At 46.1% G+C, this 23,255-nt stretch overlaps 1 protein-coding gene across 5 annotated transcripts in view; it reads left to right on the top strand.

Moving 5' to 3' along the window:
* LOC147445949 (uncharacterized) overlaps window positions 1–23,255 on the top strand; it is a 55,791-nt gene that overhangs the window by 19,756 nt on the left and 12,780 nt on the right. For all 5 annotated transcript variants that reach the window (XM_086525272.1, XM_086525276.1, XM_086525275.1 and 2 more), the window contains exons 10-12: window positions 7,368–7,440; window positions 7,508–7,593; window positions 7,676–7,795. In XM_086525272.1, coding sequence (XP_086381398.1) covers window positions 7,368–7,440; window positions 7,508–7,593; window positions 7,676–7,795 — 279 coding nt within the window. The remainder of the gene's footprint in view (window positions 1–7,367; window positions 7,441–7,507; window positions 7,594–7,675; window positions 7,796–23,255) is intronic.

Raw genomic sequence — 23,255 nt, 5'->3', positions numbered from 1 at the left:
TTACATGACCATAACACTTCATGAGAGATTCATCAATGTGTGTGTCAGAGTCATGAGAAGATGCAGGTTGTGTTGTGACATACTTTGTGGTAGTTGTGGGTGCCTTTGGTTCTTTAGGTGGGACTGTTTTAGGACAGTTTTTCTTAATGTGACCCTTAATGTGACATTGAAAACATCTACCTTCTTTAGCATAAATCACTTGTTCTTCAGTCGTGATGTATCCTCCTATAATTCCTTGAGAAGCTTTTTCATCAGGGGTTAGCTTTGGTTTTGCAGGTGCTTTAGCTTTACCCTTAGATTCATTGTTAGAGTTCTTTTCCGAGGAATTAGAGGAAGAAGGGCTAGAAGAATTACCATTCTTACCATTCTTACCGTTCTTACCATTCTGTGTGTTCTGAGAATTCTGCGGGGTTCCTTGAGAAGTCTTGTTTTCCTTAGGCTTTCCTTTGTTGTGTTTCATCTCGTGGGCGAGAGCAATGGCTACCGCTTTGTTGAGATCAGGTGGATCGAGTACCTCAACATCATACTTGATATACTCGTCCAATCCGTAAAGAAATGCCTCCTTGCGCTTCTTATCTGATTTGCGTAATTGAGTGCCGAGCTGCAAAACCCGATTAGAGAAAGACATAACCGACGTACCGTTTTGCTTGAGAGCTCGCCAATCGTCCTTTAGTCGTGCAAGGTACTGAGGTGGCATAAACCGCGTCTTGAGCTTGTATTGGAAATCAGCCCAACTAAAAGAGAGGGACGTGAGATCGTCGGCTACCTCTAGGTGCGCGGCTAGCTGTGCCTCTTGCCAAGCCTGATACCAATTTATGGCATCACCGGCAAGGTACATAGCTCCCGTCAAAACTTTGTTGTTGCCTGTTTTCTTAGTTGTCACAAAATAAGCATTAAATTGATGCAACTAAGAATGAATAATAGTAGCATCCATCTTACCGTCATACTTACTGAAAGTCAACTTCTCTGTGACTGGATTGTGTGAATCCGCCTCGTGGCTTGCGCCACTTGACGAACTCCCACGACCTTTGGGTGATTCGGTCTTCGAGGCTAGGACTTGGGAAATAAATTCTTGATGACGAATCTTCCTTTGAGCTTCTCGCTCGGCGTCCCTTTCTGCTTTGCGTTCTTTTCGTTTAGCGCACTCGCGTTCGAGAGCAAGTCGCTGTTCTTCTTGTCTTGCGGCAAGAGCAATGCGCTCGCGTTCGAGAGCAAGTCGATGTTCTTCTTGTCTTGCGGCAAGAGCAATGCGCTCACGTTCTTGAGCAAGTCGATTCTCTTCTTCTTGTGCAGCAAGTTTGTCGTTTCTTTCATCGCGCTCGCGGTCCTTGGCTTCTTGTGCACGGTCCTTTGTTGCTTGTTCATCTGCTTTGCTTGCGAGTTGTGCCAAGGTACCTCGATTCGTTTCTTGTTGTTGTGCCATCATGTCCAACATCGATTTGACCATCATCTCCATAGGAGTGAGGACAACTCGTTGCGTAGATGGTGAAGGGCGAGGGTTGGAAAAATCTCCTGGTGGGGAGAATCCTTCGTCGCCTCTCTCATGCTCATCACCTGAATGCGAAGTATCCATGCCGCTTCGGGTGACGACCATGCACTAGGATCTTTGGTTCTTAAGTTCACGAGGAACTTGGGTCTTGAGGTCTTGAGGTTCTTGAGGGTTTCTTTCGCTTGCAAATCGCGTTGGAGAAGGATCTTCTCTTCACCCGAGTTCTACCCTTTTCTGCGGGCGCACCCCTTGGTGGCCTTGCGCTCACACCAAGGTTGCTTTTTCCCACCTCACGTCGATTGGCCGGCCGCTAAGTGCACGGTCCGCTCTCAATGAGTGAAAAGAGACACAAGGGGAGGCTGGACAAGCCCTTCTTTCTTGGGATTCCTGTCACTCTTCAACAAAACACGATTAGGAATCGCCACGCCCAAGTAAACTTGGGTTCGTGCGACCGCAACAAGCAAAAAAAATTCTTGTGGTTCTTGTGGTTCTTTCCTTGAGTAATGCAGAACACTTCCAAAGCTCTGATACCAATGTAAGGTGCAGCGGAATAAATGTTGTATTTTCTCAAGATTAGTGATCTTTACTGCTCAAGGTTCCTTTTAGTTCTTAGGGAAAGAGAGAGCTTTCCGTCTGTAGAGTGCTGTGGTCACGAACAAAGTGAGTGGATTGTGCGTGCAAGTGAATGAGACTGAGAGAAGGAGAGAGAAGAGATACGACACCGAGAGGTTGTAAAACCCTCCTCCGAAGGCCCCACTCTCGTCGGCGAGAGTGGTCTACTTGATTGCACAAATGCGTACAATGCAAATGCAATGGACTGATGCAATGGGACTATGCCGACGACGACGACGACGATGACGGCGGCGACTTAGGCTGAAATCTGGGATCTTCTTGGTGGCTGAAGATGGCTGTTTTCTCGCTGTGTTAGTGGCTGAAAATGACTGTTTTGGTCGGGGTCGAAAGGGTGATGAAAAACGCTGCTGTCCTCTGCTTTTTGGCTGCGTTTTTGGGGCGAAATTCCTTGCTGAAAAACGCTGGACAGCAGAGGGGTTCTGGCTGAAAACTGCAGGTTTTCAAGTGCTTAAGAAACCCTTACCCGGCTATGATGACCTGCTGCAAATGGCTTGATGAAATCGCTGCCTTGACTGGGATTTATCTGGCGTTAGTGGATGGCAAAAACGCTGATGCTTCCAAGGTGAAAACGCTGGCCTTTTTCTACTTGCTGGCGATCTCTTGCATGTGAGGAAACGCTAGGGCAGCCAGAGGGATGGCGATGGCAGATCTTGGACATGCCAGAGATGGAGAAGTGCTCTATGATGAAAACGCTAGCCTTGAGGGGTTGGCCTCGCCAAGGGGATGGAGAGGGTTCTTGCTGAGAGAGGGTGGGACACCTGTTGCTTGGGGAAGCCTGCTGTGTGTCTTTGCTCATCTGCCAATTTGTGCTAACTTCGGTTTGCTTATAAATTAACTTACCCAATTTGCCCTACTGAGTACCCAACAAAAGTCACTCAATAAATAAGTGAAAAATGTCAAAAATAGGGAAAAATGGGATAAAGTCATCTGAAAATTCCCCAAATTGACTCCGATGGAATCTGATGGAAATGCTTATGCTTATGCTTATGCAACCAGAGGATATGCATCTACACTGAGTGACTGGGCATGCACGGTCTACGAATAGACTCACAAAAGTGCCAGATCACTCCTAATCTAACTTGACTGGACTTGACGGAAACCCTGTTATGGTGTAGCTTGTCCACGGACACATAGGGTTGGGATGTGTCACGTGACAATCGGAGATGGGGCTTGACAGACACTCACAAGATAGAGAGCACACAGAGTATGGGAGATATCTCATGGAGATGACGACTACGCATGGTTTGGCCATACTTAATGGTTTAGAGATTTTTTCTTCGTCTAGGGGATTCACATGCTTTCCACACAGACATGGGGCCAGTACAGTGGACTATGTCATGACTTCACCGAGCTTCATCTCTAGTATTCAGGATCTCAGTGTGGGACCTAGACCTGTTGGAGTAGCAATGGACCATGCTCTCTTGACTTTTTCAGTCTCTTTCCAGTACAGTGCCTCTCAGAAACCACGGAGGATTGCACACACACGGTATACTTTTACACCAGAGACGGACTCGGTTTATGTGGAGGAGATTTACAGTCGGATGTGGGCAGCCGAGCCTGTATATACCGTGGAGGAGATCACCACTCTATTGACAGAGATCTTGCATGGGGCAGCAGCAGAGGCATACCCGCACACTCAACCAGATCAGAGAAGACGTTTTGGGAGCATGCCTCAGAATAGTTGGTATGATGAGGAGTGCAAAGAGATGAGAGTTCAGATTCAGAGCGAGCTTATACTTGGAGTCATTACATATAGACAGTCTCGGATTGCCCTTCGGCGTTTAGTGCGACGGAAGAAGCGGGCCTTTTTAGCCCAGATGGAACGTGATTTGTATCAGCTCTTTTTGAGTCGAGATTCAGGTGAGGCCTGGCGTCTCTTTCATGAGCACTCACCTCCTCTAGTGATTACTTCTCCGGAGATTTGGGGTCAGTATGCAGCATCATTATATACAGTACCTCGGCAACCACCTTTACCAGACCCTCTAGAGCCATGTCCAGCCACTAGTACCTTCTTTACCACTGAGATGGTGAAGAACACCATTGACAGGATGAGGACTAGGAGAGCATATGATCATAATGGTTTGGTGGCAGAGCACTTGATACATGCTAGAGATTTACTGTCAGAGGTTCTTGCGAGGTTGTTTAACCTTGTCATGTGTGAGGGACTACCCGAGTCTTGGAGATTATCTACTATTGTACCTCTCTTCAAGGCAGGGGACCCCACGGTGCTAGGGAACTACCGTACTATTATGATAGAGCACACATTGGCACGGTTGTATGCATCCATTCTTGAACAGCAACTGAGTAAATGGGCAGAAAATAAGGGCATACGAACAGCAAGACAGGTTGGACAGGTTGGATTCAGGAGGGGTTTTTCCACTTTGGACCATATTCTTACACTCATAGCCATTATTGAGGGTCGAGCACATGGGAGACGGATGTATTGTTGCTTTGTGGACTTCTGCAAAGCATTTGACACAGTGCCGAGGGCCCGATTGATGTGCAGGCTACTGATGTTGGGAGTACCCACAGAGATCATATGGGGGATCATGGCTTTATACGACTCAGTGACTGGCCATGTACGCACTCTTGAGGGTATTTCTGACATTGTTCATTCCACTGTTGGAGTGAAACAGGGGTGTCCTTTTTCCCCTACACTATTTGGGATGTATGTAGATGGGGTTTCTGACTACATTGACAGAGAGGGCGAGAGAGGCGCATGGATCCCTTTGTTATTATATGCTGATGATATTGTGTTGATATCAGAGTCACCAGAGGGCATGCAGAGACAGTTGGATGCACTGCACAACTTTGCAGAGGATAGTGGAATGTCTGTAAACCTTGGTAAAACCAAGGTTATGGTGTTTAACACCACACCACAGTGGGTCAAGAGATCGGCACCTACACTCGTATATGGTCAGGACACTGTGGAGTACACAGATGCATATACATATCTGGGGGTGGTATTCACGGGACCGAGGTTTACTCTGAGGAGAGCAGCAGAGACTAGACTGTCCAGAGCCTATGCGGCATTGGGAGGGTTAGAGAGGATGTGTTCGCAGGTTCAGTTTCAAGAACCACGAACAAAGCTATGGCTCTTTGATACTTTGCTTGCTTCAGCTATGCTTTATGGGGTCCAAGTTTGGGGACCATCTGTGAATCATGACAATTGGAGGAACATGGAGAGACCCTTTGTATTTATGATATCCCGGATGATTAGAGCCAAGGCCTCCGTACCACATGCGATTATTCGAGCGGAGGTAGCCGCCCCTCCTATTGAGATTGAGGCTCTTACTAGATCAGTGTCCTTTATGCACAGTCTATGGGATACACAGAGGCAGATATACTAGATTGGCTCTTGAGTCTTCTAGACAGTTAGCGATGCAAGGAGATGCATCATGTTGGTATGCGCAGATGACCTCATGGTTTCAGAGGCATGGTCTCAGCATGGATAGACTGCCTCCTTTTCAGTATTCCCTGGATGCACCCTCCCTGCCAGTCACACAGACGGAGATCACTAGACTCATTCATCAGGATCTTATACAGTTGGACACCAGGAGGACATGGGTAGAGCCGATGCAGGAGTTGGGCACGAAGAGGGCTTTCTACAAAGAGCATCTTCTCCAACTTTCGGGAGATGGGTTTGTGATTCATTCGAGCTACATGGACACTCATTTGTCTCATGGTTTGCGATGTGCTATTGGTCAGATTCGCACATCCTCACACCAGCTGGAGATTGAGATGGGTAGATTCAGAGGGATACCACCGGAGGATAGGATATGCCAACTATGCGATAGAGAGCCAGAGACAGAGCTACACTACATATGCCACTGCACTGTGTATTATGAGATACAAGGGCGCTTCCATTGCTTATTCAGGGAGGGTTTTGGACCCCTAGATAGAGTCATGAGGTATCAGGATCAGAGATGCCTTGGCTTATATCTACTTTAGCTACATCGACATAGAGATAGTCTGTTGAGGAGACATGGAGTACGACAGTCACAGAGACAGATCACAAATTTCTTTGGATCGAGGGAGTCAGGAGACCAACCACCAGCACAGAGTTATACTCACATTCATACGATAGGCACCCTCATTGACAGGGCGACTGAGCTCGGTAGATTGAGACGACCACGACCGAGACATAGGAGCACACTCCATCGACGGAGACTCCAGCAGAGGATCAGAGGCATTCTAGCACGACACCCAGAGTGTCATTGAGGGCCTATTCTACATTTCACATTTCACATTTCACACTTCATTTTCATTTTCACATTTTACATTCAGTACTTTTTTGTACTTGTACTTCAGGCATTATATTAGATTCACCACTTTGTATCTGATGGTCTCATAGGTCATTTTGGCCTTTTGAAGACGTTAATATATCATTTCATCTCTCTCTCTCTCTCTCTCTCTCTCTCTCTCTCAAAGATGCCTGGGTATGTTCTTGCTCGAGCTGCGCAGACACAGAGAGAGCCTGATGAATGGCGAGGCTAACCAGTCTCAAAGACGGATTACAGACTTCTTCAGAGCAGACACGGGACAGCCGCAAGAGCCACTCCCACAGCAGAGCTCCCCCCCCCCCCCCCCCCCCCCCCCCCCCCCGTCTCACATCAGAGGCACACTGATTGACCAAGCGATTGAGCTGGGGAAATCTAGGCGCCCACGACTGCGCAGGACTACACAACATCGATGGAGGCTACGTCAAAAGATTCAGAGCACGCTGGCCAGGCATGCACAACGCCCGGTCAGACTACTAACCATGGAGGAAATTGATGAGATCCGCCAACGACCGATGCTAGATCTTTTGTGACTCAGCTATCCCAACTAGCTGCCCATTCTTGCTCAGTTTTTCGGCTTAGCTCACATCGACCTATCTAGAATCCCATAATATATATCTTTGTTTTGTACTGTTGATTAGGTTATTTTGTTTCTCTGACTTTGTATCAGATCCACCACCTTGTAACTTTCTGGTCTCATAGGTCACTATGGCCTTTTGAAGACGTTAATATAACATTTCATTTCATTTCATTTCATTTTCATAACAGGTCTTGAGTTCAACTCTCCTCATCGGCTAGATCTTTAAGGTGTCTTGGGATAGTTTCCTACAGCGATAAAACTCTCTTCTTCTTCTTCTTCTCCCCCCCCCCCCCCCCCCCCCCCTCCCCCCCCAAAAAAAAAGCATCCCTTTGATCTACAAAGAGGTATTTGATGTATGACAGGTGATTTTTTGACACTTTTGCAGGTCATTCATCCTGTCCATGATCAGACTATATATCTTACTGAATACCATAAGCGACGGCTAAAAGATGAATTTGGTAAAAATTTTCGAGATTATGCCTATTTTGATGCCCATTCATAATCTTGAACTATAAGCATGTGCAGGGGTTGAAGCTTGGACGTTCGAGCAGCGTGTTGGTGAAGCTATTTTTATTCCAGCAGGCTGCCCTCATCAAGTTAGGAATATGCAGGTACAATAGGATTGTTAGCACCTACTAAGCTGTTGTGCCATTTGCTTGGATCAGGCTTTAAACAATCTGATTTGCAATGCAGTCTTGCATTAAAGTGGCTATGGACTTTGTATCGCCTGAAAATATACAAGAGTGTCTCCGGCTAACTGAGGAGTTTCGGTTACTTCCAAAAGAGCATCGTGCAAAGGAAGATAAGCTAGAGGTATGGTTTGTTTTTGGCCTATTAATAACTTTTGACAAATTTTAAATTTTAGCTATCTCTCTCTCTCTCTCTCTCTCTCTCTCTCTCTCTCTCTCTCTCTCTCTGCACCACACACATACCCACATTGTGTCATATTAGCCCTCATTCACTACTCCCACCCCCTGCTCATATCATACGCAGTTTCCTTTTTAGTATCTTTTCTTTTCTTTTTATTTTCCGTACTCAGACCTGTATCAGATTCACTGCATTGTAAATTTTTGGTCTCATAGGTCATTTTGGCCTTTTGAAGACGTTAATATAACATTTCATTTCATCTCTCTCTCTCTCTCTCTCTCTCTCTCTCTCTCTCTCTCTCTCTCTCTCTCTCTCTCTCTGCTGGACCTGGGCGAGCTGCTGGACCTGAGGCGAGCCGCTGGACCTGGGCGAGCAGCCTGAGGCGAGCTGCAGCCTGAGGGCGAGCAGACTGAGGACGAGGGCGAGCAGGCTGACGAGGGCGAGCAGACTGTGGCGAGCAGCCTGACGAGGGCGAGCAGTCTGTGGCGAGCAGCCTGACGAGGGCGAGCAGTCTGTGGCGAGCAGGCTGACGAGGGCGAGAAGGCTGAGGGGAGGAGACTGAGGCGAAGGCGAGCAGGCTGAGTCAAACCGGCTGGCCACCTCTCGCGCTGCCAACTTGCTGGACGAAGGACGAGGGACGAGCTCTCTCTCTGTTGGACGAGGGACGAGGGACGAGCTGCGGATCCTGGACTAGAGACGAGCTGCTGATCCTGGACGAGGGACGAGCTAGACCTAGGTAAGGGGCGAGCTGCTGGTCGAAGGCGAGGGGCGAGCTGCTGGACCTGGTCGAGGGCGAGTAGCTGGACCTGGTCGAGCTGCTGGTCCTGTGTCAAGAGGGCGAGCAGCTTGCCAAGGGCGAGGACGAGGGCCCTAACCTCTGAAGGACGAGGGCGAGCTGCTGCCAAGGGCGAGAGCGAGCTGCCTACCAAGGGCGAGGGCTAGAAGAGCCAAGGGCGACGAGACGAGACCAGCCTGCCAGGGCGAGGACAAGAGCAGTCAAGTCAGCCAGGACGAGGGCGAGGACTTGGTGACGAGGGCTAGGCCAACCAGGGCGGAGGCCAGACCTCTGCTGGTGAGGGCCTTGACTCAGTGCTCGCTTTGTTCCTCTCTCTCGGATGGACCAACCAGTCGAGGATGGTGATGGCTTCACCACCCCACAAAAAATGAAAGCGACATTCAAGCGGAGGAACAGAGATAGCATACTCTCGCCAAGCTCATTGCGGGCAGGGAAAACCGTCAGAATCCAAGATGATTTAATGATGGAGAGGGTTCAAGTGATGATTAAATCTGAGCTCAGCTTTATGAGAGATGACATCAGGAAAGAGATGTACGCAAACGCAGAGAGTTATAAGAATTCTATGTATGCAGATATGAGGAAAGAATTCAATAAAGCGATGCTTGGTAAGCATGATGAGATGTATCTATATGTGAAAGGGGAGATGCAGGCTCTAATGCGGGCATAAGTGAATGTAATGGAATGTATTATGCAGAAAAAGTTGGATGAGGCAATTGCAAGCTTTGAATCTTGGAAAACCAATGTGGAAAAGTGCATGAAGGAAAAAGATGCAGTGATTGAAGAGCTTAAAGGGGAACTTGCAGCTTGCAAAATTATGCCCAAAACGGAAGGGGGAAATCAGCCCTCGATGTTAAAGGAGCTCAAAGATATTAAGGAGCAGGTGAAAACTCTGCGCGAAGGGGAAGAACTAAACTCGAAAGAGGCTTCCTCATGGGCGGAGCGCCTTTCTAAAACACAGGATAAAGTTGACGAAGCAGAAAAATGGATTGAAGGTGCAAAGAAAGGGAAGGCCCGGATGCCAGAAGCCGCACAGACTTCTACCATCATCAATATGACCATTGAGGAGGAACAGAAGAGGAGGACTAGAGCCCTCCATGTGCGTATTACTGGTATCCCGGAACCTATGCACAGGTGCTTTGAGAGTAGGAAAGAAGGGAGTGGATGAGAAGGGAAACGTCAAAGAGAAAGCACTTATTTTGCGTTTCCCGACTTTGGAAACAAGGAAGGAATTCCTGAAGAAGAGACCAGCACTTAAGAAAACTGGAATATTTATGGGGGATGACCTTACTTTAGCACAAATAGCACATATGCAAGAGTTGATGCCAGAGATCAAGGCAGCAAGGGAGAAGGGAAAAATTGCCTTTTATAGAGGAGGAAAAGTAGTGGTTTTGGAAAAACGCACAGCATGACGGTGCGAGAAATATGGGACCACACTCCGGACGGCGGTATGGAATTGTAATGGATCATATAGGCTGGATGTGGGTGCCTTTGAAGATGGCTTCAGAGATAGAGACATTGTCTTTTACTCAGAGACACATCAAAAATCTGGACAGTCGATGCCAAATGTGACTGGTTATTTATGGGAGACAGCTTGTCGGCCAGACGCTAGATCCCAGCATGGGAGTCGAGGTTCAGGAGGGGTAGCAGTCTTATTCAAGGAGGAGTTGCATCCGCTATTACAGATTGTCCGGAGAGATGACCAGGCGAGATACATGTGGGTGAGACTGAGAGCTGAGACAGGCAGATTCTTATACATTGCTATATGTTACTTTCCCCCTAGCACATCAATCTATACCTCACCTAGAGGGCAATCCCCTTTCTCTATACTTGATGATGACATATGGGAGTTCTCTAGAGATGGAGATATCATTCTCTTGGGAGACTTTAATGCAGGACGGCCAACTCCCAAACGGTATTTTATGATACCTCGGAGGAGATGCTTAGAGACATGGATATATCGGAGATGGGACTTGATAGACACTCACAGGATAGAGAGCACACAGAGTATGGGAGATACCTCATGGAGATGACGACTACGCATGGTCTGGCCATACTTAATGGTCTAGAGATTTTTCCTTCGTCTGGGGGATTCACATGCTTTCCACACAGACATGGGGCCAGTACGGTGGACTATGTCATGACTTCACCGAGCTTCATCTCTAATATTCAGGATCTCAGTGTGGGTCTTAGGCCTGTTGGAGTAGCAGTGGACCATGCTCTCCTGACTTTTTCAATCTCTTTCCAGTATAGTGCCTCTCAGACACCACGGAGGATTGCACACACACGGTATACTTTTACACCAGAGACGGATTCAGTTTATGTGGAAGAAATTTACAGACGGATGTGGGCAGCCGAGCCTGTATATACAATGGAAGAGATCACCACTTTATTGACGGAGATCTTGCATGGGGCTGCAGCAGAGGCATACCCACACACTCAACCAGATTAGAGAAGACATTCTGGGAACATGCCTCAGAATAGTTGGTATGATGAGGAATGCAGAGAGATGAGAGTTCAGATTCAGAGCGAGCTTATACTTGGAGTCATTACATATAGACAGTCTCGGATTGCCCTTCGGCGCTTAGTGCGACGGAAGAAGCGGGCCTTTTTAGCCCAGATGGAATGTGATTTGTATCAGCTCTTTTTGAGTCGAGATTCAGGTGAGGCCTGGCGTCTCTTCCATGAGCACTCACCTCCTCCAGTGATTACCTCTCCCGAGATTTGGGGTCAGTATGCAGCATCATTATATACAGTACCTGGGCAACCACCATTACCAGACCCTCTAGAACCATGTCCGGCCACTAGTACCTTCTTTACCACTGAGATGGTGAAGAATGTCATTGACAGGATGAGGACTAGGAGAGCATATGATCATGATGGTTTGGTGGCAGAGCACTTGATACATGCTAGAGATTTATTGTCAGAGGTTCTTGCGCGGTTGTTTAACCGTGTCATGTGTGAGGGACTACCCGAGTCCTGGAGATTATCTACTATTGTACCTCTCTTCAAGGCAGGGGACCCCACTGTGCCAGGGAACTACCGTACTATTATGATAGGGCACACATTGGCACGGTTGTATGCATCCATTCTTGAACAACAACCGAGTAAATGGGCAGAAAATGAGGGCATACGAGCAGCAGGACAAGCTGGACTCAGGAGGGGTTTCTCCACTTTGGACCATATTCTTACACTCATAGCCATTATTGAGGAGGGTCAGGCACATGGGAGACGGATGTATTGTTGCTTTGTGGACTTCCGCAAAGCATTTGACACAATGCCGAGGGCCAGATTGATGCACAACTTCTGAAGTTGGGAGTACCCACAGAGATCATATGGGGGATCATGGCTTTATACGGCTCAGTGACTGGCCAGGTACGCACTCTTGAGGGGATTTCTAACATTGTTCATTCCACTATTGGAGTGAAGCAAGAGTGTCCTTTGTCCCCTACACTTTTTGGTATGTATGTAGATGAGGTCTCTGACTACATTGACAGAGAGGGTGACAGAGGCGCTCAGCTAGCAGGGACATGGATCCCTTTATTATTATATGCTGCTGATATTGTGTTGATATCAGAGTCGCCAGAGGGCATGCAGAGACAGTTAGATGCATTGCACAACTTTGCAGAGGATAGTGGACTGTCTGTGAACCTTGGTAAAACCAAGGTTATGGTGTTTAACACCACACCACAGTGGATCAAGAGATCGGCACCTACACTCGTATATGGTCAGGACACTGTGGAGTACACAAATGAATATACATATCTGGGGGTGGTATTCACGGGACCGAGGTTTACTCTGAGGAGAGCAGCAGAGACTAGACTGTCCAAAGCCTATGCGGCATTGGGAGGGTTAGAGAGGATGTGTTCGCAGGTTCAGTTTCAAGAACCACGAACAAAGCTATGGCTCTTTGATACTTTGCTTGCTTCAGCTATGCTTTATGGGGTCCAAGTTTGGGGACCATCTGTGAATCATGACAGTTGGAGGAACATGGAGAGACCCTTTGTATTTATGATATCCCGGATGATTAGAGCCAAGGCCTCCGTACCACATGCGATTATTCGAGCGGAGGTAGCCGCCCCTCCTATTGAGATTGAGGCTCTTACTAGATCAGTGTCCTTTATGCACAGTCTATGGGATACACAAAGGCAGATATACTAGATTGGCTCTTGAGTCTTCTAGACAGTTAGCGATGCAAGGAGATGCATCATGTTGGTATGCGCAGATGACCTCATGGTTTCAGAGGCATGGTCTTAGCATGGATAGATTGCCTCCTTTTCAGTATTCCCTAGATGCACCCTCCCTGCCAGTCACACGGACGGAGATCACTAGACTCATTCGGCAGGATCTAATACAGTTGGACACCAGGAGGACATGGGTAGAACTGATGCAGGAGTTGGGCACGAAGATGGCTTTTTACAAAGAGCACCTTCTCCAACTTTCGGGAGATGGGTTTGTGACTCGTCCGAGCTACATGGACACTCATTTGTCTCATGGTCTGCGATGTGCTATTGGTCAGATTCGCACATCCTCACACCAGCTGGAGACTGAGATGGGTAGATTCAGAGGGATACCGCCGGAGTCTAGGATATGTCAACTATGCGGTGGAGAGCCAGAGACAGAGCTACACTACATATGCCACTGCATTGTGTATTATGAGATACGAGGGCGCTTCCATTGCTTATTCAGGGAGGGTTTTGGACCCCTAGATAGAGTCATGAGGTATCAGGATCAGAGATGCCTTGGCTTATATCTACTTGAGCTACATCGACATAGAGATAGTCTGTTGAGGAGACATGGAGCACGACAGTCGCAAAGACAGATCACAGACTTCTTTGGATCGAGGGAGCCAAGAGACCAACCACCAGCACAGGGTTGTACCCGCATTCATACGAGAGGCACCCTCATTGACAAGGCGACTGAGCTCGGGAGATCGAGACGACCACGACCGAGACACAGGAGCACACTCCATCGACGGAGACTCCAACAGAGGATCAGAGGCATTCTAGCACGACACCCAGATTGTCATTGAGGGCCTATTCTACATTTTCACATTTCACATTTCACACTCATTTTCAGTTTTCATTTTTACTTTCAGTACTTTTTGTACTTGTACTTCATACGTTGTATTAGATTCACCACTTTGTATCTGATGGTCTCATAGGTCATTTTGGCCTTTTGAAGACGTTAATATATCATTTCATTTCTCTCTCTCTCTCTCTCTCAGCATGGACAGATTGCCCCCCTTCCAGTACTCATTGGATGCACACTCTTTGACTCTTACACAGTCCGAGATCACTAGGCTCATCCGCCAAGACCTGATTCAGCTAGATACTAGGAGGACTTGGATACAGCCAGCTCCGGAGTTGGGCACGAAAATGGCTTTCTATTATTGAGGATGGTTTTATGAGGAGGCCCAAATACATGGACACCCACTTATCTCATGGGATACGATGTGCTATTGGCCAGATACACACATTTTCACACCAGCTTCGGATTGAGACTAGTAGAGACAACGGAGTACCAGCAGAGGCCAAGACATGTCCCCTATGTCACATGGGGCCTGAGACAGAGTTGCACTACACATGCCACTGCCCAGTTTACTATGAGATATGAGGCCGCTTACACTCCCTGTTCAGAGAGGGCTTTGGACCACTTTCTAGACTCATGGGGTATGAGGACCAGAGATGTCTGGGTCTGTTTTTGCTCGAGCTGCGTAGACACAGAGAGAGCCTAATGAGAGGAGAGGCTAGCCAGTCTCAAAGATGGATCACAGACTTGGTTAGAGTGGACACTGGGCAGCCAGAGGTGCAACTACCACAACAAAGCTCACATTCTCGTCACACCAAAGGCACGTTGATCGATCGAGCGACCAAGCTAGGGAGATCTAGACGCCCACGACTAAACTCTCACCCATTATATTCCCACACGCGCACCCACATTGTGTTGTATTACTATTAGCCCCCAGTCACACCCCCCCCCCCCCCCCCCCCCCCCCCCCCCCCCCCCTACTCATATCCTACACAGTTCCAGCTAGCTGCCTAATTCACATCTAGCAGTTAAGATTTTAGTTTTTACTTTACTTGATTTTATTTTTGTACCCAGACATTGTATTAGATCCACCAAGATTGTATCAGTTTGGTCTCATAGTCATTTTGGCCTTTTGAAGATATAACATTTCATTTCATTTCTGTGACACCACAGTGGATCAGGAGATCAGTACTGACTTTCACATATGATTAGGAGATTGTAGAGTATACAGATGCATACACTTACCTTGGGTTTGTCTTTACTGGGCCGAGGTTTTCTTTGGGGAGAGCAGTAGAGACTAGATTGACTAGAGCTTTTGCGGCCTTGGGAGGCTTGGAGAGGATGTGTTCGCAGGTTCAGTTCCAGGAACCTCAGACAAAGTTATAGCTCTTTGATACTTTAGTAGCCTCAGCTATGTTGTATGGGGTGATATGGGGACCTTCTGTAGGCCAGGATGGTTGGAGACGTATGGAGAGGCCCTTGGTATCTATGATCTCTCGATTGATCAGAGCCAAGGCCTCCGTACTCAACGCTATCATTCGAGTAGAGCTAGCTGCCCCTCCTATGGAGATTGAGGCGCTTACCAGATTAGTCTCCTTTGTGCACAGCTTGTGGGATACTACTAGAGACAGATATGCTAGACTGGCCCTTGAGTCTTCCCGACAGTTAGCTCTTCAGGGGGACACTTCATGCTGGTATGCACAGATGACATCATGGTTTCAGACGCATGGCTTCACCATGGACAGGCTGCCCCCTTTCCAGTACTCTCTTCAGGCACCCTCAATCTCTCTTACACGGGTGGAGATTACTAGACTTATTCGTCGGGACCTGATCCAGATGGATACTAGGAGGACATGGATAGAGCCGCCACAGGAGTTGGGCACGAAGATGGCTTTCTATAGAGAGTGTAACAAACTTGGACACTCGAAGTCAAGATTCTACCGCGACACAGCAGAGATTCACTTCAAAACAGTTCACAATTCTCCCAATTGACACGGCCCGGCGGAGTTCCGTGCCTAGAGATATTGGCCCCAAAGACTGGCGCCCTTTCGGTATTTCTTTCTGTATTAAATTGTGTTCAAAGTACAAGAGACTGGGAGGGTTCTCACTCTCAGACTCTGCATCCAGATGCTCTGAGGAGTGAGAACCCTGCCCACTTATTTATAAGTTACAAGGGATGCCCAAAAGCAGAGCCCCAAAAGCAGTAACCAAAAGCTTTTAAAAATAAAGCAATTGGCTCAAAAGCACTGGGTAAAAATCATCCAGCATAAATCGAGCTTTTCCGTATGCTTTGCCACGTCAGCAACTACTGTGCAAAAGCAGGTTTCTGTACAGATGCCACGTCTGCAGTCTCAGCGTTTTACGCGGAAAAATTCGGGACTACCACGTCAACACTATCTCCGCATTTTCCTCTACTGCTAGCCAGTGCGAGTGTGTCCGGGCATGCCACGTCACCAGTTTGTGACAAAGAGCATCTTCTCCACCTCACAAGAGATGGGTTTGTGATTCGACCCAGCTACATGGGCACACATATGTCTCATGGTTTGCGGTGTGCCATTGGTCAAATACGCACATCCTCATATCAGACTGGTAGATTTAGAGGGATACCAACAGACAGCAGGATATGCCGCTTATGCTAGCTAGAGCCAGAGACAGAGCTATATTACATATGTCATTGCACAGTGGACTATGAGATACGGGGCCGTTTCCACTGCTTATTCAGAGAAGGTTTCGGTCCTTTCTCTAGGGTCATGAGTTATGAGGATCAGAGATGTCTTGGGCTATACCTACTCGAGTTACACAGATATAGAGACACTTTACTGGGGAGAGATAGAGAGAGACAGTCCCAGAAACAGATTACAAATTTCTTTTCACTAGGTATGGGACAGCCTGAGGAGCAGCCATCACTACAGAGCTTGGCACACACTCATCCGACCACTACTGGCACTCTCATCGACCGAGCACTGGAGCTACGGAGATCCAGACGGCCACGATTGAGGAGACGGGCTACAAAACATCGACAGAGAGCACAACAGAGGATTCGAGCCATACTCTCTCGACATCTAGAGTGCAGATGAGGATGGGTTCTAGTTGTAGTATCTTTGTTCTAGTTCTTTTGTACCCAGACATGGTATTAGATTCACCATTTTGTAACAGATTGGTCTCATAGGTCATTGTGCCCTTTTGAAGACGTTAGTATAACATTTCATTTCATTTCTTCGACACTTGATGAGATTCTCCAGAGATGTAACTTTTTGGTTCTCATAGGTCATTTTTACCTTTTGAAGACGTTTAATATGACATTTCATTTCATTTCTTCGACACTTGATGAGCTTCTCCCGAGATGTAACTTTTTGGGTCTCATAGGTCATTTTTGCCTTTTGAAGACATTTAATATAACATTTTATTCTCTCTCTCTCTCTCTCTCTCTCTCTCTCTCTCTCTCTCTCTCTCTCTCTCTCTCTCTCTCTCTCTCTCTCTCTCAAAGAAAGAGGTTGCTTTCTATTACTTGAAAAATCCCTCATGCCCAAATAGTGCCGATTCTGAGGGCAAGTACAACAGTGATTACATAGCAAGTCCGAAGACGACAATCTGAAAGCTAAAAAAATTGGATACAACTAGCCACATGGCAAACTGTAGAAAACTGTATGCCACGGGTAAACCTCTTCATGAGAAAGTAAAAAGTGCCTTGGCAAGCTAAGTGGAGAGGGGATGACAACAACCTTTGAAAGATAGGCTCTTCCACCCAAAGCATACTCAATAACTGTATATCAAAAACTGGAACTACCAAAAGCCACAAGTGGTGAAAAGGACAAGGAACATCTACAGTTGCAAGAGCTCGAACGTCTGACATTGCCCGCCAAGTTCCAACTGGTATAATCAAGAGGTGATAATCTTATTCTTCATGTTTGGACAAGCAACGAAGTTGAGGTCACATATTGTCAAAGTTTGGATCTTTGAACTTCTTTGGTTATTTTTAGCCTCTTCCTCTATAATACACTGAAGAGTACATCAATACTCCATAGAGTATGCGTTGCGGGGCAAAGTCACCTAAACAAGGTTGAAAACCCCAGGCAATTGGAGGGACGGGAAGGCTAGGGCAGTCAAACGGGCAGCCACGAGTGTTACAGGCTTGGACACTCCAAGCGAGAAATCAATGGCAGACACACGAACAAAAACTGCAAAATCGCTGAAGTTAGAGAGAGAGAGAGAGAGAGAGAGAGAGAGAGAGAGAGAGAGAGAGAGAGAGAGAGAGAGAGAGAGAGAGAGAGAGAAAGCTTTATTAACGTCTACTAGAGGCCGAACTCGACCTATGAGACAAAATCGATGTACAACTGTCAATGCCCTCTGGGTGACCAGAAAAAGGACAAAATATAACATGAAATAAAATAAAATAGGATTGAACTAGTAGGATAGGAGTGATGAGTGGAGTGGGGTGGGAGATGGAGCACTAACACTGAGGGTATTTGAAATATATGCGTAGGGGTGTACAAGAATGCAATGCAAACTAGCTAGCTCAATCCAGTCCCATAATGAGACGACACGGCACGGTCGAGTTCCGCGCCCAGATGCACTGGCCCCAAAGACTGGTGCCCCTTTCAGTATTTCTTTATTATTTCTCACATCGAAATACAACTCCCGAGAGTTCTCTGCTCTCAGACTCTGCGTCCAAATGCTTTGCAAAGTGAGAGGCCCAAGGGCTCTTTTAAACTTACATGGGATGCCTAAAAGCAGAGCCAGGTGGGACAAAAGCTCAAAATGCAAAATTCCGTATGGCCTGCCACATGAGCATGTCAGCGCGATTTACAAAAATCTCTTCCAAAGTCCAAGTTTCTCTCTTTTAGCGTTTTGGGCCCCTTGGCCTATGCTCCATGAGTTCTTGAAGTTGGTTGGTTCAGTTTCTCTTGTCCCCTCAGCCACCTCTTCCAGTTGGTCATGCCATGTCATCACTTTGTGACATTCCCCCCTCTTGAAAGAATTGTAATCGCCCTCAATTACACCTGCAAAAACAGCCAAAGGACAAAAACTTTCTTCAGTAGACACTGACTCTTTGTACTTAGCACCAGACTCCACTAATCTAGCACTTCTATAAAGACATCAGTCACTGGTCAATCACATTTCTGTCGAGGATCTCAGATACAAATCCAGATGATTGTAACCATTTAGCAATCACATCCAGACCACGATGAGCTTTTCACGGATGTTTTGATCTACTAAATCTTGTTACCATTAGACTCGTATCTTTTCACTTCACATTTCAATCAAGCAAACCATGCCCATGACCATCCCCATAAGACAGTACATCTACATAGCGTGCAAGTCACAAAATCAAACACTTAGTTCACACCGAACACCGTGTTTTCAGTCATTCAATCTAGCCATCGTGTTCCGTTCAGAACTCTTGATGCACTTAGATCATTGTGTAGCCATCTCATCTTTCATGGACTCTTGATGCACTCACGACTGTATCCAGTCATCTCATCGAGATAAACATCTTGATGCATTAGAATCTCATTCAGTTCACATTCGCTTAGGCATCACATCTAGATCTCATTGATCTCTAACAGATGTCTATATGCACTAAGTTCAAATCACATTCATTATTCATTCACTTAGCCATCACATCGAGATCTTAATTATCTCTCTAGATGCACTAAGTTCTTATCATTCATGAAATAAAATGGTGCAGAGATTTTATCTTTCTCTACATGTCTTTAACAATACACACCTGAAAGAGCACATGTTTTCAGTTCAATCAAGGAAATTTCCAATTCAGTGCACACAGTTCATAAAGTCATTCCACAAAATAATGTCGGCCCATCAGTACCCTAAAATCTCAAAGAGAACTTAGTGACTTTATTCAATCTAAGCAATCTCTGACAAGGGAGTGGAGCGGCTCCCCTCTTGTGTAGTGCGCACTGCACCAGATTCAACCTACTGATTCATCGGTAACTTTTAGGATAAACACTGCTAAGAGCCCAAAAGCTTCAAGGTACAACTCTCTCTGAAGAGAATTTGCGAGGTTATTCTCCTCCATCCACTTTGCATCGCGGTGGACCTAGCTTACCTTTCTGTTGTTTTCTTGTGCCCTTTGACCTATTGGTAGCCCTGTTGGCCTCCCTGTCCTTGGCACCTCAATCTAGATCTATGGAATTCTTTGATCTACTAGCTGATTTCCTTTACTTTATTTCCTTGTGCCCTAGGACCCGTGGGTAGCCTCGCTAGTCGCTTTCGTCCGTTGGCATGTCAGTCTCAATCATCAGGATCCTGAGACGCACTATCATCCGATCTTTGTCACTCTCCTTTCCTTTTGAGCCAAGACCTGTTCTGGAATGAGAATTTCCTCTCTCTTCCACTTTGGGCTGCTCCTCTGGTTCCCTGTCCCCTGGCACCTCACCTTTGAAAGGTCTCAATAGACTCACATGAAATGCATTGTGAATCTTCCAAGTATCTCTTCCACTTTGGGCTGCTCCTTTGGCTCCCTGTTCACTGGCACCCCACCTTTGAAAGGTCTCAATGGACTCACATTTACCCTCGATAATCTCAAATGGCACTCTACCTGTAGATGTATGAACCGTATTATTGTAGGCAAATTCCAGCAAGGGCAACTGATTGCTTACCTATCTGTGGGTGGAACGAGGACGAGAATTGTAACTGTGTATTAATATTCTCTCAGATTGCCCTCCAAAACAAACTAGTAAAATGGGAACAAGGACGAGAATTGTAACTGTGTACCAATATTCTCTCAGATTGCCCTCCAAAGCAAACTTGTAAAACGGGGATCTCTATCTGAAACTATTTACCATGTAGTCTAAAAATCTGTGAGACAAACAGCTTAGCCAAATGATCGGGCTCAACTCTCTTCTTGACGGAACAAAATGAGCATGCTTGCTAAATTTGTTGATGACTGTTCAAATGCCATCATGCCCACTCTGAGTCTTGGGAAGATAAAAAATGAAGTCCGTTGCTATACTTTCCCACGATTAGCTAGGTATTGGTAAAGGTTGCAGAAGACCTGGTGCCTTATGCCTATCAAAGTTGACCTTCTGGCATACTAAACATGCGAACAAACTCGTCCACATCCTTTTTAAGCCTTGGCCAATAGAAGAACTATTCCACACTCTTCAAGGTGGTTTCTATGCCGCGATGGCCCGAAAAAGGTGGACAACGGCACTTTGTCAAAACCTTATTCCAAAACGCTTGTCACACAACAAATTTTTCCACATTAAATAGCCTTCCTTGAACGAATAGCCTGTAACCACTTCCCCACTTCACCATTCTCATGAAAAAGAAAAGGAGTTTTTCATTAAGTTTCTTTGGCGGCATGCCTTTTGCTCATCTCCAAGCACAGAAGAATTAACGTGACGAAGAGCCCTAGGCTTTGGACAATATAAAACATGCAATCTTTTGTGTATTGTGCAACTTCAGATTTGGTGAGCTTGCAACTTGGTCTACTCCTTAGAGGATTTTTGTTCATAATTAAAATCTCATCCTAACTAGAGCCTTCTTCCTTTTCTTTTTCTTATCCTTAGATGTTTGTGCGTCTCCTTCAAAAGAGTACAATCTTTGCTTCATTATTGATAGCTTTTGAGGATGTTTGAAGTAGCTTTTTTAAGCCTCAATTTAGTTAGGTGTACAGGTTAAGACATCATATACGTTTAGGGTGTCATGGATTAGGATAATAAATTTCAGTTACCTTTGTGGATTAGGGTAGAAAGTTAGTTAATCCCTTGAGAATGATTTGGTAACAACAATGTAGTAATTGTTCTCTTGGTTGTTTGAGCACTTGATCTTACTTTTAAGATTTTCTTGGTGTGGGAGCTCTTTTGGTTGTTCCGAACCTTTGTTCTTACTTCCAAATGGACAAGATTAGCGCAACAAACAAACCTCTTGGTTATTATGAGATGATACTCTTACCTCCAAGGTTCTATTTGTAGTTAGGGCATGCAATAGGGCTAGCTTAGTTTTTTTCGAACAAATGCTCTTACTTCGAAGTGAGCATAGAGGTATCTTACTTAGAATTCACTAGTTGTGTTTGAGCCAATGGTTCTTACTTCTTAGGAAAGAGTTGGTCATTGGTGCATTTAGGCATAAGTTGGTTGTGTTTGAGCCTTGGTTGTTACCTCCATGTTCACGTAGAATTGTGTTTTTAGGATCTCGTGGTGTTCTGTACTTGTACTCTTACTTCCAAGAGACATAGATAGTGGACTATCAACTGGTGTTACTTGGTTGTTCATGAGTTAGCTTTTTTTTACCTCCAAGTAGTCTAGTAGCTTTGTGCCCACTGGTGACCGTTATTTAGACTCTAAACTCTAGTATTCCTAAATTGCATTGTACTTTTTATTACTTGGTATTTATTAATCGTTTATTTGAGTATTATTCAAAAATTCAAGATTAATTTCCTGTAATAGGATATTTTTAAATTATTTGGTCGAATAGATGTAACCCAGGCGCCAAAAAGGATCATCAATCAAGACGCCCTCCTCTTATAGCAAGAACCTTTGGGTCTGTGTGCCCTGGATTTCTCCCCTCAAATTTTTTTGTAGCGTACGACCAGATCCACCCTCTCCTTTCACAAACTCAACCTTGATGCCCACAAGATAGCTCTTCCTTTTGTTTTGAGCCCCACAAAGCAGCAAGTGATGGTGGTAGTATTCAGCCCTAGCAATTGCTTGATGGCTGTCACAAACGGTAGCGCATAGCAATATAAAATATACTCGGATAAATAGAATTTATCACTTAATTACTGAAGCCAGAGGATATAGAGAGAGATAGAGAGTGAGAAGATCAACACAATATTGGGACCAGAAGATGGGTTGGTCCCCCCCCTAATAGTATCTTTATTACTGAGTAGAAGTCTATACAAGCACTTGAACCGAACGTATTACCACGTTCGTTCTAGAATAAGACTTGATGCTGCTTCTAGCTTCCGATACCTAGGGCAAAACCCTATTCCAAGGAACTTCCGTTCCTTATTTCAAATCCTCGAGAACTAAGGTTCTCGCCTTTGGATCTCACCTTCCAAGACTCAAGGCGTGGCATCCTTGCAACTCTCTTTTCCCACTCTGTTTCCAGAGTCTTCTTCCCGCAGAACAACTCTGCTTTCCCGAGCACGAAGTCCTTACTTGGGAATCCCAACTCCCGGATCACAACTCGAGAGACTACCTCTCTCTGATCCGTGGATCTACTTCCCAAACTTGGGTACAAAACCCTTGGGCTGATCTGGCTCTAGTTCCTCAGAGCACTTTCTCCTGCAGAGGCTCATGCCTTCCTCTGCTCCTACTCCCTCACTAAGGGGAAGTACACCTGCAAACAAATACTTAGAGATCATAACATGAAAATCGTTACCTTCAAAGTCTCGACGCTCGAAACGCAACTCGGTTTTGAAAAGAAATTCCCCAGAAGAGATCTCTACAGAGAAGGTCCTCTCTTCCGTTCCTACACACAAAAGAGGTGTGTTCTAGGGTTCCTTCTCTAAATCAGCCCCATCTACGACGTTTATGGGCTGAAAACGGAGGAAAACAGCAGCTTGTCGCGATGGAAATGCGCTCCGTAGGCACTTCTTCGCAAGGGAACTCGCGC

The sequence above is a fragment of the Adiantum capillus-veneris genome, chromosome 12 (assembly GCF_014529385.1).
Source record: "Adiantum capillus-veneris isolate H3 chromosome 12, ASM1452938v2, whole genome shotgun sequence".
In the NCBI taxonomy this organism is placed as follows: Eukaryota; Viridiplantae; Streptophyta; class Polypodiopsida; order Polypodiales; family Pteridaceae; genus Adiantum; species Adiantum capillus-veneris.
This window is presented reverse-complemented; position numbering and strand designations above follow the sequence as displayed.